The following is an 18,960-nucleotide window of genomic DNA, read 5'->3' as shown; positions in this document are numbered from 1 at the left end:
TTATTGGATCTTAAATTATTAATTGGGTTTTAAATGATTTGGGTTGAACCCATATGTTATATATAATATATTTAATATTTAAAATTTAATTTCGGTTAATTAACCGAATTTGAACCGAATTAACCGTTAATCGAATTCTAAAAATTTTCTTAACCGTTAACCGACCGAACTAATTCGGTAACCGAACCGAATTAACCGAACTAATTCGGTTCGGTCGATTAACCGAATTAGTTCGATTATTTGAACACCCCTAGGTGCTGTTGTGACTTGTGAGGATGAAGGTTGGGTGGGGATTGCGGATTACGGTTTGGTATTGGATTTTAGGTTTAATTTTTTATATAGGTAAATTACAAATTTCATCATTGAATTTTACTCTCTCCTATTTCGCTCACTAAATTTTAAAGGTTTTCAATTTGCTCACTGAACTTAACACATTGCATTTTTTGTCACTAAACTTTATTTTCTCTCTTATTTTGGTCACTCCATTGTTAAATAGTTAACGTTGTTAAAAACGGTGCCATTAAAAAAATAAAATTTCACTAAAACAACATCTTTTTGCATCTATATAATAGCCCATTTTAACTCCGTTAACTAATTAACGACTGAGTGACCCAAAAACCTAATGTATTAAGTTCAGTGAGAAAATTGAAAAGATTTAAAATATAGTGACTGAAATAGGAGAGAGAGTAAAGCTCAGTTATCAAATTTGTAATTTACCCTTTTGATATTCAGGGTTTGGATTTAAGATTTTGGTGTCTTATTTTATATTTTAATTTAATATTGTGTGGTGAAAATATTAATTTAATATGTTACATCATAGAACAATGTTAATAAAATAAGTGAGAATGATTAAAATAAGTGAGAGTAAGTTCAGGTGCGCGACGCGGGTAGGTTCGAATTTGTTCAGGCGAAACCTTTAAAAGGGAGGGCAACTAAAACAAATATAAGAAATTTAAAATTTAAGTGATCAAATTAAAAAAAATAAACTTTAGTGACTGAAATAGCTGTGAGAAGAGAATTGAATGATGAATGGTGTAATTTACTATAAATTAGATATAAAATTATTGTTCAAAGATCTATATAATGTTTTAGTGACTAATTTTTTTTTTTTGAAACTTCAATGGACAAAATGAAAATTTACTCAAATATTAACGTCATGTCAGCAATCCGTTAAATGTTTAACGATAATTAACAATTAGTGATCACATCTTAAATAAAACTTTAGTGACTGAATAGTGTGAGAAGAGAATTGAGTGATGAATGGTGTAATTTACTATAAATTAGATATAAAATTATTGTTCAAAGATCTATTTTAGTGACTAATTTTTTTTTTTGAAACTTCAATGGACAAAATGAAAATTTACTCAAATATTAACGTCATGTCAGCAATCCTTAAAATGTTTAGTGATCACATCTTAATTAAATAAAAACAAAAGTGACCAAATCTTAATTAAATTAAAAATGAATGTAATAAAATCTTATTGAAATAAATATGAATGTTATCAAATCTTAATTAAATAAAAATGAAAGTGACCATTTTTCTTAATTCGTGAGAAAAGTGTACGGAAAAAACAAAATGATTAATTATGTAGTTTACCCTTTAATATGTATTAAGGTATAATTAAACTGTATGCTTTAAAACGCTTCTTATTCAGATATATTTCTTTTAATAAATGAAGTTTTTAAGATTTTTCTAAACATTGAATTGTATTCTGAGTCATTCTGGTCATCAATGTAACCTAAGACCCTACAACACGATTAACATTGGACATCTTCTTAGAGCATGATTTTGAGACTCCATCGTACAAAATTACTAATTCGAAAGGTAAATTTTTTTATATAATCAATGGATGCATGTGATAAGAATAAATTAATTAATTTAATGCATACATGTACCAGAATATATGGATAATTTAAAATAGTAAATTTAATGGAAATTATTTGCTGTTATCTTGCATATGATGCAAACCGAGATATAGGTATTAGGCGAAACATATCACGACTCAAGTTCGATTAGGTTTAAAGTCAGTTAACACTGAATAAAATGAATTCTACTCAAGTTCTTAATGAATCAAAACGAGCTAATTAATATCCGACTCAAAAGTTCACGAACAACTTGAAAAAAATAATATATTAAATTTTAATTTTTAAATTAAATATTAATAATATTAAGATTTTTATGTTGTTTAAAAAATACATATAAACTTTTCATGTTCTTAAAGTTCAAGGTCGAGTTCAGCTTTAATCGATTAAGTTTGAAAATGTTTCGAATTCAATTTTTTTTTAAACTCGAGTAAAATATCAAGTAGCTCGTGATATTTTTTTTTAAAAAAAACATAAGCTCGCGAGCATACAAGTCGAGTCGAGTTCAATTTTAAATTTTTCTAGCCAGGTTGAGCTCAACAATACTCGAGCTTGACTCGTCTTGTTTACTGCCCTAAAGGCCGTAGTATAACAACAGAGAAAGACGGATGAGGAGAGAGATGGCATACAGTAAATTAATGCTACACTATGAGTTCAATAGTGTCAAATACATCATCAATAAGCTCACGTGGAATGCTTCAACCAAGACACGCTAATCAAAAACATGAAATCAGCATAACAGCACAACATGCATGACATATTTAGACACGGGTAACGTAATAGACATGACATGTTTCATACACATTTGTGTGGTGTTATGTTCTACACAGCTAATACGTAACAAAAACAAGACATGACAGTATACATAGATTGCTATTTCTTCATTCCTCATTTTTCTGATCTGAAAAGAAAAGATTGAAGACATAACCTTGCACTGGCTGCAGCTGTCATGGATCTTCATCTTCTCTTTTGTAGCAGCAAGTGCAACAAGATAAGCTTGCCTTCTTCCATTTCAGCATCTCTTTGTCATCGACATCATCCTGTTTATACCAAAAGCCGATTCCTCGTTACTAGATGACCAATGAATCCACACTTAGGCATTTGAAACCGTCAAACAGCGTAAGTTAGACATAAAAGCCAGGGAAATCAAATTAGAGTAGTTCGATATTAGGCATAGGATAGGGAACATACCATATAAGGGAGAGGATCTAAATGGTATGTTCTAGATCACAGTCATCAGCATCTGTAGTGGGATTATTCTTTGTCAAACCATTTAGAAACGTCATAAATGTTGAAATTCTCCTCGCATGGAGTCAATAATATTTTGCATCTCTCCACCTGTTGCTTTGATGTCATTGCTTCCCACTGCGTCTTTTCCAGGGCAGCCTGCTTGTCTGCAAGTTAATCTGAGGAAAACCATAATTATCAGTACTGATATGGAACAAGAGGCAGTTCACAATGAATATATTTTATGACACTAAGTAATCAACTGACTCATCGATAGACAAAGTACAAAACAGAAATTGGAAAACAGAACCAGATATGCTGCAACCTTTCATAATGGATGATACAGGTATTTTGAAATCAATAAATACTCACATCAGATAACCATTGACAGAAAACAATTACAAAAATCTTCAACATCTTCCACCACTACATGTAATTCGTGTAGTTGACTCTGGTTCTGTTTATGTCAATTATGGAATGATTCCTGATCCTAGCTTCATAATCTTTAAACAAGTATAACACACATAAGCTCCAGATTCACAAACAGGTCTCACTGTTCCCATCAAAGTATCAAGGATAATATGAAAAGGTTATTACAATGAATATTAGATGAATCATTTAAAGTAATATTTATAGCAAAAGAGACATGATATATGTATACCTTGGCATCAGAGAGTTGCATCTGAATAGATTTAGTCAAAGAGTCCTTCTCCACGGCATGTCGCTTCAATCTATCAAGTTCCGTGTGAGTCTTATTGATCTCATTCTTTGAAATCTCTGCTGATTTCAAAAGCTCATCTTTCTCGAACAACTTTCTTTGCAGATCCTCCAGCTGTTCCCTCAATGAAATTAACTCTCATTTACTTTTTCCGTAGCCAAAGCCTCTGAAGAAACTTTGAGTAGTTGTCCCCATCCTGATTATTAGTACCATTCTTGTCCACTTGATCTTTTTCTTTCTCATCCTCCCTTTATGTCGCTAACCTTTGTGAATGAAAGAAAAAATTATAGAACAAACTAAAATAAAATAAAAAATTCGTAAGTAAAAACAAGTGCTCATAAAGATCCTATTGGCTATAGAGTCTTTTTCAAAATCCTACTATGAACTTACTTTAGAAATTTTCCCAACACAACAAAGATGTCAAATTATCCTACCACATCACGATAGAGATTCGTAAAATAGTGACATAGAGAGTCTATCGAGACATTATGTTCATACTAAAAGCACCAATTCCAATTGGCTATGCCTAACTAAAGTTCATAAAACACTAATACAGTAAAACATACAAAGATCTATAATGGATTCAATCTGTGAACTCAAAGTAACATAAACAGTCAGTAAATCATAAAATTGGCAAACTCTAATTCACTAACAGTATAAGCCTATTTATGCCAGTAATACACAATTCCACAAAGTAAATACAAAATGTTAAATTGAAACCAGTATGTATTATATATTAATATATATATTCTCACTTTCGAGATAAGGATTCCCTGGAAGGGGTTTTGGTGTATATCATTGAACCACGCCTTGTAAATGAATGTTTGCTTTCTGCTCCTGATCAAACAAAAGGTTAACAAATAAATTAAATTTTAAAAAAATAAACCAATTTTCGCAGTTTTAATTAACGGAAGGATAAGCAAAATAATTCTTCTTTTCTCGCCAGATTCCTCATATTCTTCATTAATTTCAAAATAAAAAGGAGGGGGCGGAGTAAACAGAGAGGGGAAGAATACAATGAGGGACTGAACGAGAGGGATCATCTCGACGAGATCGTTGTAAAGGGCGAGATCCAAATTGGATTAGAGTAAGAGAGTGAGGGCTGAGTTCGGGACGAGTTGCCGCCGTTCGTGATGTTGTGATTATCGGAAAGCCAGGATTGGTGAAACTCGAATTTTCTTGTAAATCTACGAAGCGTTGCTGCTCAAACATTTTTCTTCCTTCCAAAAGGAATAAACAAAGAGGAATTTCAAGTTTGAGATAGTGAGTGAAGAAGAAGAGAAGTTAAAGATGGCTCTGCTTTTCAAAAAAAAATCGTTTTTGCCCGTTTCTCTTATTGACAACGGATCTTTCTGCTATTTGGAAGGGTATTGCAAATTACAAAAGTACCCTGTCTGCTATTTGAACGTGTGGTACTAGTTATTAAAGATTTTTTTATTAGGGTAATCATAACCACCAATTATCTAACACTTTTTTTTTTATTATCGACCATTTTAATTTATTATTGATTTTTTAATTTTATTAATCAGATTATCTAATAATTTAATGTATTTAATTAAACCATTAACCATTAATAATTAACGAAAAACTGATGTGGCGTGGCACTTTAATAAAGTGACATATACTTATACATTTAGTCATTAATATTTATATATTATATTAATTTAATCTTAATTTTAATTTAATTAATAAATTTAACTAATCAAATTGTGATACATTTCACAAATAATTGAATTTTTTAATTTTAATTATTTTTTTCATCCAATCAGATATTAACACGTGTCACCATTGGGTTGGATAGAAAATTAGCAGGAAAAAAGAATAAAATATGTGAGAACAGTAAGACTCAAACAAGGGTTTCTTGAAATCAAATCAGCACTTAAGCCACTAAGGTAAACCCATTACTTAATATTAAAATGGCTGAATGAAATGCTGTTGCAGTTTTTCATTTGTAAAATTGATGCCAAACTACAGATAAAGAACTTATTAAATTCATTTATTTGTACGTAAAGGAAAATGTCTTAACCTATTAAACTTAAAGCTCTCGAATCCATAAATATCAAGTACTCCAATCAATTGCTTGAAGCTTTTGGAAATGCCAGAACTATCAGGAATAACAACTCAAGGTTGAAAAGTCACAACCTTCTTCAAACATGATAGCTTACTCTGCTCCTCGCTTGTAATATCAAAGGCCAGTTCATGTTTTACATCTTGGGAATGTTGAGTTTGCTAAGGGAGCTGAGGCTGACTCTGTTATCAAGGACGAGAAATCTAGGTTCCATCTTAGTTGTTACCCCCGGTGATTATTAAGAGATTATTTTCTGCCATTTGTTGAAATATGTTATACTTTGAATGATGCATTTGAATACCAAGTAATGGGTTTACCGTTAGCTTAAGTGCTGATTTGAATTTCAAGAGACCCTTGTTTGAGTCTCACTGTTCTCACATGTTTAGTTTTCTTCTATTAATTTCTATCTAATCTGATGGTGACACGTGTCATTATCTGATTGGGTGGAAAAAATAAAATAATTGAAATTAATAAAACATCATCCAATTATAGTGAACGTCTGATCAAATGATTAAATTTATTAAAAACTAAAATTAGGATCAATTAATATAATATATAAATATTAAGGACTAAATGTATAACTATGTCACTTTATTAAAATACTACATCAGCATTTCCGTCAAATTCTAATGATCAGTGACTTGATTGAATAATTAAAAGTTAAGTGATTCAATTAACAAAATTAAAAATAAACAGCAATGTTATAGTTATTTTTTTTATTCTAGATTGACCCTAAGCAGTATTATATGCTAGTTTCAGTCCAAATGGGCACCTTTTACACGTTGACTTAAATTTAATTGATAATTACGATAGATTTATTATAATTTTGATAATTACGATTGATTTTATTATAATTTTGATAATTGAAAATTAGTTAATAATTAAATTATTTAATATAAAAAAGTTATGGAGTAACACATTTTTTGTGTTCAAATTTATTTTTGAAATAATAGAGCCTAAAGTATTTTTTTAGAATTTTGAGAGATAATTATTTGAAAAGACTAATTATTTTTATGATATATGTAATTATTAAGGTTTATGTTGTTACATAGATAAGTTTTAAAGATACCAAGTGTGTTTTGAGATACATCGAATTTTGAGATATATATCTAGGGATAAGAATTTGACTCGAATTCGATGAGTTTAACATGACCTGATCTAATTCGAGTTTGTTTCCTAAAAACCCGGGTTCATGTATAGTTTTTTGAAGGGTGAGATCAGTTCAAGTCAAGTTCGATTTTAGTTAAAAAATCTTTAAATCTATCTAAGATTAAAGTATAATTTTCTTCTATATATTTAGCGATAATTTCTCTCTCTCTCTCTCTATATATATATATATATCCAATTAGGTCTTTATTTTGTCAAAATAAAGATAAGAAACTTATATTTGTGTCAATTTCGGATGTGAGTTTTATCTCAAAATTTAGGTAGGGTGTAATCCCCTAAATTTGAGTTGAGTTTAGATGGAGTGGTAAGCTTGGGTCAAGTTGATCAAAAGTCCAACCCATTTTGTCCCTATATATATATACTATACTAATATGAGCATCTACGTTTTATTAAAATTATATACATATATGTGAAAAAAATATAAAAAAATTTAAATATTATAAGTTTCTAAAATACCTAAATATAAAATCAGAAAAATTGAAATACTAGTTCAACTTTTAGGGAAGATATGTATCTAATATATAAATATTCACTTAGATTGTCATGTTTAATTATTATAAAGTTAATATTTTGATATGGTAATAATTTTTTAAGTATATTTTGATACATTCTTATATTGTTAATTGTGAATATATGTTTCGATAAATAAATTTTATAAAACGTATATTTAAATTATCTAGATTATTCTATTCATAACTTAAAGGTATTATATATTTTTTATTAATTTGAGGTAAGTATGTATTTGTTCAAAGATAACTTAATCGTTTGAAATTGAACGATTTCACTTTATTTTTCGAACTCGAGACCTCAAAACAATAATTCCTTTACCACCGAATTGTTTAGTTCGTGCAAGATATTGTATATTTAAATGTGTTCGAATTCACATTCTCACATACGTGTAATAGTAACGGTGGCAAACAGGGACTATAATTCATCTACTAATGAATAAAATATGTATGATTTGAACAAAGTGGAATTATAAGGAATTATACTAAAATTATCATATTGAATGCGGTTTTATAAATGATGCATAATTAACCATATTATGAATTGAATACTATGAATAAGTTCATGTAATTTTAAGATTTAACATTGGGTATAATTAACGTATCATAGATTATATCACTTTATTAAGTATGCTGTGAGAGGATAGTCGTGAGCAACTTAGAATCACATTGTAGGATGATGCATAATTAACCATATATGAATTGAATACTATGAATAATGTTCATGTAAATTTTATAGATTTAACATTGGGTATAATTAACGTATATAGATTATATCACTTTATTAAGTATGCTGTGAGAGGATAGCTCGTGAGCAACTTAGATCACATGGTAGGTTGGATTACTTCGTTAGATAGTGAAGTAGGTACATAATGTTTTATCATATTGATTTGTGAAGGTATATATGTTTTAAATTTTTTTAGTAATTGATAATGTACTTATATTTTTAGATGATTGTTCGAATTCAAACTTCAAGGAAAAACAACATTTTTTATTCACTGAGGCGACTCAATAATTCATATGTCACACTCATAATAAGTACGAAATCTATAACATTATGTAGTGGGATCCATAATATTTTCAGGGTGGGCATATATGTATTAGTGATAGAAATTTTTCGTATAAGACATACACAATAAAATTTAGATGAGAACCTTCAATAAAATGAACAACTAACATAAAAAAAATCAGATTTTAAGATGGACACATGGACCGAAAATACATATATCTGCCACTGATATTATGTAGGTTGACTTATTTATTATGTATGCCTTAAATGTGACACTGGTTTCAAATTTATTGATCTAACGTTTAGGTGACTTAATGTAACTAGGGACGTAAAATCAGATAATTGTTCATGTTTCAGTCGGGTCCTGTCAGGTTAGGTCAAACTAGATACAGGTCGTGTCAGGTCAACTTGATGGTTTGATTCGGATCAGGTCGGGTCTGAGTCAAATCAATTCGGGTCATTTTCAGGTTGATTTTATCATCAGATTCAGTTCGGGTTCGGATCAGGCTAATTTCAGTTCTGATTGATGTCAGTTCAAATAAAAAAGGATCAGGTCTGAATAAGTTAAATTCCAGGTTAATTCAAGTTCAAATATACTTCAGGTCGGATCTCGTTCAGATCGGGTCACATTATTGTCAGACAAAATTCAGGTCGAAGCTTCCCGAGTACGGATTGACTTTAGGTCGAGTCATTTTTTGGGTTAATTATTTTTCGTCTTTCATGAATGATGAATTGTAATTTTTAATTGTATATGATTTGGAATATATTACAAAAAAATATAAATAACTATGGGTCAATTTTGATAAAATGTAATTTTACGAACTAAATTGAACAAACATGAAATTACAACAAAATTTAAATAAACTAAACAATATGAATGAGGCATCAAATCAAAATAATTATAAAATACGAAATAAATATAAAAATGGATGAGGGATCAAATAAAAAATAATTACAAAAATATAAATAAGTATGGGCCAATTTTAGGTACAAATATAATTTTAAGGATTAAATTAAACAAATATAAATTGTAAATTAAAATTTAAATAAAATAACAAGACAGAGGGATCAAATCAAATAATTGTAAATGTGAGGAAAAATTGTAAATATATATAATTGATATAATATATATATATATATATATATATATATATATATATATATATATATATATATATATATATGTGTGTGTGTGTGTGTGTGTGTGTTGAAAACATTTTGATGTTTCGATATAACAAATTAAGTATAAATGAATTTTAAGATTTTACAAATGATTTTCTAAAGTATATTCGATTTAATTACTCGATTATCAAATTATTACTCCAAGTCTTCAAGATCAATTTCAAACCTTACTAAATGTGTAAAATTCTGTTTTATACTTAATATATTTTTGAAACAATTTTCACAAAGTATTTTGAACCAAAATCAAGCCTAAAATCAAATTTTCAAAGTGATTCACCGATTCACCAATCCATGCATCGATGCACCATGGAATAAATTGAACATCGAATTCATTTCATGCATCGATGCACATACTATGCATCGATGCACTCAGAGTTTTATGAAAACATCGAATGCATTTGATGCATCGATGCACCAGCCATGCATCGATGCACTCAGGCTATTTTGAAACATCGAATGCATTTTATGCATCGATGCACTCATGCTATTTTGAAACATCGAATGCATTTTATGCATCGATGCACTCTTAGTGCACCGATGCACTAAGGGTCCAACGGTCAAAATATTTGAATTTTACACTTGATGCACTGATGCACCTTGGGTATGCATCGATGCACCTTGGGTATGCATCGATGCACTGACGCTCCCAACTAATTTAATTAATTGTTTTCACACTTAAACGACTCTATTGACTCCACTAATCATCCCCAACGTTCAAAAATCATTTGAAGAAGTATTTAAACAAGTTTAGAAGCCATTGATCAAAAACAAGAAAACACAAGAAACAAGAATCAAGAGAGAATCAAATAGAAAGCATCAAACCTCAAGTTTGAGCATTTCAAGCCTATTTTTCATTCAATATTCATTTTGCTTTCAAGAACACTACTTGTACTCAATTTTATTCATTTTTAGTGTTCTTTTCTTTGTTCTAGAATTGTGCAAACAATCTACCTTGTGAGGATTTCCTTGTAAGTTTGCAAATTTGTAATCTTTTCTTTGAGAAAGAGTGTTCTCAAGAATTGGGGTATATTCTTGAGGGAGTTGTAAGGTTATCTCTTTGGCCTCAAAAGAAAGAACAAATTAGTGAATTTGTTAGAAAATCCTTAGTGTGGATAGCTAAGGTAGTGGACGTAGACTTTGGTTGAGAAAGTCGAACCACTCTAAATCGCTGTGCAAATCTTTTCAATTTTCTGCAAAAGCTTCCACCAAAATTTTAATTGCCAATTCACCTCCCTCTTGGTCAATTATATCGATTGATTAACTCAACAATTGGTATCAGAGCCTCACTCATTTAAAGGTTTAATCGCCTCTTGAGTCGATTCAGGAAGAGTTACATCGATTATCAAGTCATCAATAGCCTCTACTTTAAATGTCGACTCCGGTCTCAATTCGATGCCCATCAACAAGCCTCCTTTTTTCAATGGAGCTAACTATGCTTATTGAAAGAATAGGATGATGTATTTTATTCAAGCAAGTGACACGGGAGCATGAAATGTTATAGAAGACGGTTATATCAAGCCTCTCACTCATCCAAGATTGTGGAGTGAAGGAGAGACAAGAATGTTCCAGCTCAACTCCAAAGCCATCCATATCATATTTTGTGCTCTTGGACCAGATGAATATGGAAGAGTTTCATCTTGTACAACCGCTGAAGAAATATGGGATAAACTACAAGTCACTCATGAAGGCATCGACGAGGTAAAAGAATCTAAAATTAGTCTTCTAACACATAGCTATGAAAATTTCAAGATGAAACCAAATGAAGATATCAAAGCTATGACGGATAGATTCTCAACGATTGTAAATGGTCTCAAATCATATGGTGAGATCATTCCAAACGAAAAGCTTGTGAGGAAGTTAGTTTACTCACTTCCAAAATCGTGGTAATCCAAGAAGACGACAATCATCGAGGCTAAAACCTAAAGTCCTTAACTCTTCGGTTCCCTCCTCACTCATGAAATGATGCTTGAAGATGAGGTGGACATCGATAAGATTGACGAGACACCAAAGAGAAGGAGAAGAAGAAAAACATTAGAGTTGCTCTCAAATCCACAAAAGATGAGAGTGATTCGGATAAAGATGACGATGATGAGGAAATGACATTTTTCCAAACGGTTCAGAAAAATGATGAGACCTTACCGAGGAAGAAAATTCAAATGAAATGAAGGCATAAAAAATGAACCAAAAGAGAAGGACCCTATCATTTACTATGAATGCAAAAAGCCGGGGCATGTCAAATATGATTACCCACAATTGAAGAGAAAGGGTCAATCAAAGAATAAGCACAAGGCTCATGTGGCTACATGAAGCGATGAATAATTCCAATGAAGAGGAACAAGAAGTAGCAAACTTGTGCTTGATGGCATTCGGGGAAGATTCTAAGGTAACCACTAACTCATTTGAATTAGATGATTTATCTTATGATGAGTTATTAGAGGAATATAATGGGTTGGCTTCGGATTATGAGAAATTGTTTTTAAAATATAAAAATGATGCTTCAAAATTGAAAAATGAAAATAAGCTCATATCCAAAACCAACAATGATTTTGAAAGTAAAATTAGTGATTTACAAATCAAACTAGAAGAGTTTGAAAAGAAAAATTTAGATTTGCAAAATTTACTTTCAAAGGTAAATGATGATCATCAAAAGAAAATTTATGATCTTAAAACTTCTTTTAATAAAGTTGGAACAAAACGTTTTGAAAAAGGGGAAAATTCAAAAACCAACTTTGTTAGAAAAAGTTTTAAAACTACAATCATAGAAGTTCACGAAGAACCTCTAATGGAAAAATTGTTAGAAGTATATGGGTTCCTAAAGGACTCATTACTACTAAAGATAAGGATATCCTACACAAATGGATACCTAAAGGACTAGGATTTTGGAAACTAATGAATATGGACCCAAAAGAATTGGGGTACCAAAAATAAAAAATTAATCTATGTTTGTAGGAAAAGGAGCATTGCTACAAGGCACGGGAAACAAATTCAAACTCTACCATGGAGACACATAAAAGCCGGTTCATAGAGCTCAACGCCAAAAGGAGGAGAAGTGACTTTTTGTGATGATTCAAAAGGTCACATTAAAGGTAAAGGTACTATAGGTAATACCTCTTCCATACAAATTAATAATGTTTTATATGTGAATGGATTAAAGCATAATCTATTGAGTATTAGTCAATGTGTGATAAGGGATTCAATGTCATATTTGATATTAATTGTTGTAAAGTCATTGACATTGCATCTAATCGGATTATGCTTGTTGGTCATAGAATAGGAAACATACACATGGTGCATTTAGACTCTATTGATATGACTAATTTATGCCTAATTGCTAATGATGAGAATGATAGTTGGTTATGGCATAGGAGACTAGGACATGCTAGTATGAGTGTTTTGCAACGACTAATTCAAGGAGATTTAGTTCGAGGGTTGCCTAAACTAAAATTTGATAATGATAAAATCTGTGATGCTTGTGCTAAAGGAAAACAAAAGTGAGTTTCTTTTAAATCCATTAATGATGTATCAACTAGTAGAGTATTACAATTGATCCATATAGATCTTTTTGGGCCAACTAGAACTACTAGCTTGGGTGGAAAACAATATGCATTTGTCTTGGTAGATAACTATTCTAGATATACTTGGGTTCTATTTTAAAGTACTAAAGATGAAGCATTAGAACATTTCATCACATTTTCAAAAATAATCCAAAATGAAAAAGGTTACTCTATAACTAGTGTTAGGAGTGATCATGGCACTGAATTTGAAAATCTTGGATTTACTGAGTTTTGTAATTTTAATGGTATTAGCCATAATTTTTCAGCACCTAGAACCCCTCAACAAAATGGAGTTGTTGAGAGGATAAATCGAACTTTAAAAGATATGGCTAGAACCATGCTTTGTGAAAACAATTTGCCAAAATATTTTTGGGCGAAAGCCACAAATACCGCTTGTTATGTTGTAAATCGAGTAATGATTAGGACGATTTTAAAGAAAACTCCATATGAAATTTTCAAAAATAAAAAGTCTAACATTAGCTATTTCCATCCTTTTAGATGTAAATGTTTTGTTTTAAACAACGTAAAGAAAACCTTGACAAATTTGATGCTAAAAGCGATGAAGGAATTTTTCTGGGTTATTCCTTAAATTCTAAAGCTTATCGAGTATTTAATAAAAGAACTTTAGTTGTAGAAGAGTCTATACATGTTTTTTTCGATGATAATCCCCTTCCGAGGAAGGATTCTTGTGTGAATGATGATGTAGGCATTATAAATATAAATGACGTTGGACATGACGTTGGAGAACCATCATCAAATGAAGAAAAAAAGATGAGGAAACTCAAGATCCTCTCGAGAATCCAACCATTGAAGAAAGGGAAGTATCTTTCCCAAGGGAATACAACATGTCAAGGATGGTGAGATTATAGGTGATCCATCCAAAGGGGTAACAACTCGATCTTCACTTAGAAATATTTGTAATTATGTTGCATTTATCTCATGCATAGAGCCTAAGAATACTAAAGAAGCATTAAAAGATGAACATTGGATTATGGCTATGCAAGAAGAGTTAAATCAATTTGAGAGAAGTAAAGTATGAACATTAGTTGAAAGGCCTAATAATAAATCTACTGTAGGTACTAGATGGGTATTTAGGAATAAGCTTGATGAAAGTGGTAATATAGTGAGAAACAAGGCTAGACTTGTTGCTCAAGGGTATACTCAAGAAGAGGGCATAGACTATGATGAAACATACGCTCCCGTTGCTAGGATGGAAGCAATTAGAATGATAATAGCATTTGCATGTTTTCATGAATTTAAATTATATCAAATGGATGTTAAAAGTGCATTTTTAAATGGTTTTATAAAAGAAGAAGTGTATGTGTAACAACCTCCTGGTTTTGAAGATTTAAAATTTCCAAATCATGTTCTTAAATTGACAAAAGCACTTTATGGTTTAAAACAAGCCCCTAGAGCTTGGTATGAAAAATTGCCAAAATTTTTAATTGAAAAAGGTTTTTCCAAAGGGAAGGTTGACACTACATTGTTTTTAAAGCATAAAGGTAAAGATTTAGTAGTAGTTCAAATTTATGTTGATGATATAATATTTGGTTATACTAATGATGTTCTTTGCCAATAATTTTCTAAGCTAATGCAAAGTGAATTCGATATGAGCATGATGGGGGAGCTCTCATTTTTATTAGGATTCCAAATCAAGCAAAGAAAAGATGGGATCTTCATCAATCAAGCTAAGTACGTCAAAGATATGCTCAAGAAGTTTGGACTGGAAAATGGGAAACCTCATGACACTCCAATGAGCTCATCAACAAAGCTTGACATAGATGAATGAGGTAAATGTGGATGTTAAATTATATAGGTCAATGATTGGCTCTTTGCTTTATCTAACTGTAAGTAGACCGAACATTATGTTTAGTGTTTGCTTATGTGCTAGATTTCAATCATGCCCTAAGGAATCACATTTACTAGCGGTTAAGAGATTCTTTAGATATCTTAAGGACACTCCTAGATTAGGACTTTGGTATCCTAGAGACTCTAGCTTTAGCTTGCATGCCTTTTCTGATGCGGAATTATGGAGGATGCAAATTAGATAGGAAAAGTACCTCTGGTACATGCCAATTCCTTGGAAATATGCTGATTTCTTGGTTTTCAAAGAAACAAAATTGTGTTACATTATCTACCACTGAAGCAGAATATATTTCAGCTGGTAGTTGTTGTGCACAAATTTTATGGATGAAACAATAACTTTTTGATTATGGAATTGAAGTAGGTACTATTCCTATCAAGTGTGACAATACTAGTGCTATTTGTCTCACTAAAAATCCCATCCAACACTCTAGAACTAAGCACATTGAAATTAGACATCACTTCATTAGAGACCATATCGCTAAGGAAAATGTAGTTCTAGAATTTGTTGATACTTTGCACCAATTAGCGGATATCTTTACAAAACATTTAGACAAAGAAAGATTTTGGACACTTAAGAGAGAATTAGGTTTAACTGGCCTATCTTCACTTAGTGTTTAAAATAATTTTAGCACTTTTAAGAATAAATGAAAAATGCTTATAGTAATAATTTTTGATTGCATTCTTCACTATTAGTTAGGGGAGTTTATGTTCTTTGGTGAAAATTAATTTTATGTTCAAATAAAGTTTAAGGATTAATTTGATTGATTGGACATGATTAATTTTCATTATATGAGTTGCCAATACCACAAGAGCTAATTAATTTAGCATTTTGTGTGTTTAAAAAGATTTTTGACATTTTTGTGCTTAATGCATCGATACACCTAACAGTGCATCGATACATCCTTGAATGTGCATCGATACACCATGAAGGTGCACCGATGCACGCCTTGAATGTGCATCGATGCACAAGGTCATGCATTGATGCATCAATCAGGTTTTTGGGTGTAAAAGGCTTATTTTCTTATTTGTTTCAAACCTTAAAAACTAAACCCTCTCAGCCATACGCCTCTCTTCATCTCTAAATTCTCCTCTTGCTCCAAAATCAACATTTTTATTCGGAATCTTCGAGCTTTTCATCTCTATATCCTACTACTATCATTAAATCGTGCAACACAACATTTCATTCTTATCAATCCGAAATTTTTAAGGTATTTTTCTAAAAACTTCTAGTTTATCATATTTTGATCTTAGGACTAGTTTTAATTAGTTATATGATGAAATTATATCGGGCATCAATTGTTTGATAATTTCAAACTAGATTTTACAACCAATTTCATAAAAAAACTCATAAATTTTCAAAAATTTTTAAATTTTTGAAATTAAAAAAAATTGAAAATCTGAATTTAATTTTTAAATTTGATGTTTTTGATTTAATTATGTTGTTTTCATGAAAACTATACATATTATGATTTTTCAAAAATTATTTTCAAATAGTTTTTAAAACCTTGCCCATTGGGATTCGGTTTAGAGAACCTTGAATTATTAAGGACTCAATTGAGTTTTGGGATTGATTATTGTGCATACAAGTGTTTCAAATTGTAGGTTTCATTCCTTATTCTGATACCTTAACTATGTCCAATCCTAAACGTCCTAGGACTTTATCAAGTCGTTCAACCTGACCTCCTAATCCCGTTCCTCCTCCACCTAATAGTCTTATAGGATCCTGTTTTAATATACCTGAATGTCGTAGGGACGACTTGTACTCTAGGTACATAAATTCTTTCCAATCTTATAGAATCTGGGAAGAGAGTATTCCTTCTCTTCAAGCCATGATAGATATTGACTTCGAATACCTTCGAATTCTTAAAACTTGGATGTTTGATAAAATGTTTCACCTTAAATCTATCGTCTATCATCAGTTAGTCTGCATTTTCTACTCCAATGCGGTATGCATTCAAAACCAAAATCAATGTGGGACTATAGCAATTAGATCATATATTTTAGGCCAATATATTAATATTGACCCCGAGACTATAGCTTTCCATTTTGGGCTAGATGATGATGGGATATTTAACGACAATGAAACTGTGGAATATCCCTATGTTCCAAATCTAGTGTTAGTACTCTACGATCTCATCACGATCGTTTTCTTTATTTGATGATCTTTTGGTGGTTTAGACCATCCGGAGGTAGGTACTCCACTCTTCGTACTAGGGATTTATAGTGGATGCACTGTATCAAGAATAAGAACAAAATAAATCTGCCTCACATTGTCAACTAGTGGATATCATAAACATTGTTCCTTCAAAACATGTCAAAACATTAGTTTATGGATTCTTCTTAGTAACATTTTTATCAAACTTGGTCTAAACGTCTCTCTCGACAATCCCATCCCACTCTAAAATCAAATCAATCTCACCTCGTTGAAGAAAGTGGATTGGAAACAAGACGAGGAAACCAGTCTTTGGGTATTTCGATCTGGTAAGCAAACTTCGAGAGCGAGTTCTTCACGAGCTGCTCCTAGCTCTTCTCGTGCAGCGAGTTCTTCACGAGCTGCTCTAGCTCCTCTCGTGCTCCTCCTCCTCCTCCAGCTCCGACTATTGATGATGATCCCGAGTTTCAACAACTTATGCAAGATATCGACTATCACGTACCAGATAATGAGCCTGCACCGGAACCAGCTCCACAAGAGGATTAAGTGCCTCCATATTTTCGTTCGTTTTTGGAGACATTTGATCTACGGTATGCTTCCATCGAATCCCACTTGACTGCTACTCACGAAGCGGTAAATTATCGCTCAGATACTTTGAAGCTTGACAATGGAGTTTCAAAGGGAGATGCTTGCACGTATGGGTGCTTTTACTCTTGAGATGCAAGCACGATTTCCTCATCCTCCTCCGGATCCTCCGATGAGTAGATTTTGTTTCCTTGTTATGCTTTCTTGGTTTTCTAAAACTTGGATTGATTTTGATGTTTCTGGATTGTTTATTTTGGAAGTCTAAATTTTTTTGGATTGTTAAATGTTTGAATTTGTTATGGTTTAGATGATTGGATTTTGAACTTAATATATATATATTTGGTTTGGTTGAATTTTCTTATTTTTGCATCATTAGACATATATGACCAATAATGCCATTTCACATTTGATTATGAATATTATTATGAAACTAATGGCTAATCTCTCTTTTGATTTTGATCTTAGTAGTTTAAGATATATATATATATATATATATATATATATATATATATGTACATATAATCAATTGGCTGTGTTTTTCAAAACCTTGTTTAGAATGTTTTAAAGTCTTTTTGATGTAACAAAAAAAGGGGAGAAGTGTAAAAGTGTTAAAGGGGAGAAGTGTTAGAGTAAGGAGGAGTAATTTTTCAAAATTTTTTCAAAGAAAATCTTAAAATTACACACATGTTTTGTTATATCAAAAAGGGTGAGATTATTGAAAATATTTTGATGTTTCGATATAACAAATTAAGTATAAATGAATTTTAAGATTTTACAAATGATTTTCTAAAGTATATTCGATTTAATTACTCGATTATCAAATTAGTACTCCAAGTCTTCAAGATCAATTTCAAACCTTACTAAATGTGTAAAATTGTGTTTTATACTTAATATATTTTTGAAACAATTTTCACAAAGTATTTTGAACCAAAATCAAGCCTAAAATCAATTTTTCAAAATGATGCACCGATTCACCAATCCATGCATCGATGCACCATGGAATAAATTGAACATCGAATGCATTTCATGCAACGATGCACATAATATGCATCAATGCACTCAG

The 18,960-nt window shown here is 31.1% G+C and overlaps 1 protein-coding gene across 1 annotated transcript; it reads right to left on the bottom strand.

The window, feature by feature from the left end:
* Positions 1-2,804: 2,804 nt before the first annotated feature.
* On the bottom strand, positions 2,805-5,020 carry LOC120172221 (protein MICROTUBULE BINDING PROTEIN 2C-like). The gene is made up of 6 exons (XM_039179739.1): positions 4,840-5,020; positions 4,564-4,645; positions 4,316-4,334; positions 3,752-3,943; positions 3,055-3,269; positions 2,805-2,903 (listed from the first exon to the last, which is right to left on the bottom strand). The coding sequence occupies exons 1-5, from the start codon at positions 5,018-5,020 to the stop codon at positions 3,216-3,218; spliced, it is 528 nt and encodes a 175-aa protein (XP_039035670.1). The 3' UTR covers positions 2,805-2,903; positions 3,055-3,215.
* Positions 5,021-18,960: the final 13,940 nt, after the last annotated feature.

Source organism: Hibiscus syriacus, unplaced genomic scaffold, assembly GCF_006381635.1.
Source record: "Hibiscus syriacus cultivar Baekdansim isolate YM2019G1 unplaced genomic scaffold, ASM638163v2 tig00111847_pilon, whole genome shotgun sequence".
In the NCBI taxonomy this organism is placed as follows: domain Eukaryota; kingdom Viridiplantae; phylum Streptophyta; class Magnoliopsida; order Malvales; family Malvaceae; genus Hibiscus; species Hibiscus syriacus.
This window is presented reverse-complemented; position numbering and strand designations above follow the sequence as displayed.

Coding starts and splice junctions, on each gene's coding strand:
- LOC120172221 (XM_039179739.1), bottom strand. CDS start 5,020: ATGTTTGAGCAGCAACGCTTCGTAGATTTACAAGAAAATTCGAGTTTC. Junction 4,646..4,839: donor TCGTCGAGATGATCCCTCTC/GTTCAGTCCCTC, acceptor TTGTTTGATCAG/GAGCAGAAAGCAAACATTCA. Junction 3,270..3,751: donor TGCAACTCTCTGATGCCAAG/GTATACATATAT, acceptor GGTTTTCCTCAG/ATTAACTTGCAGACAAGCAG.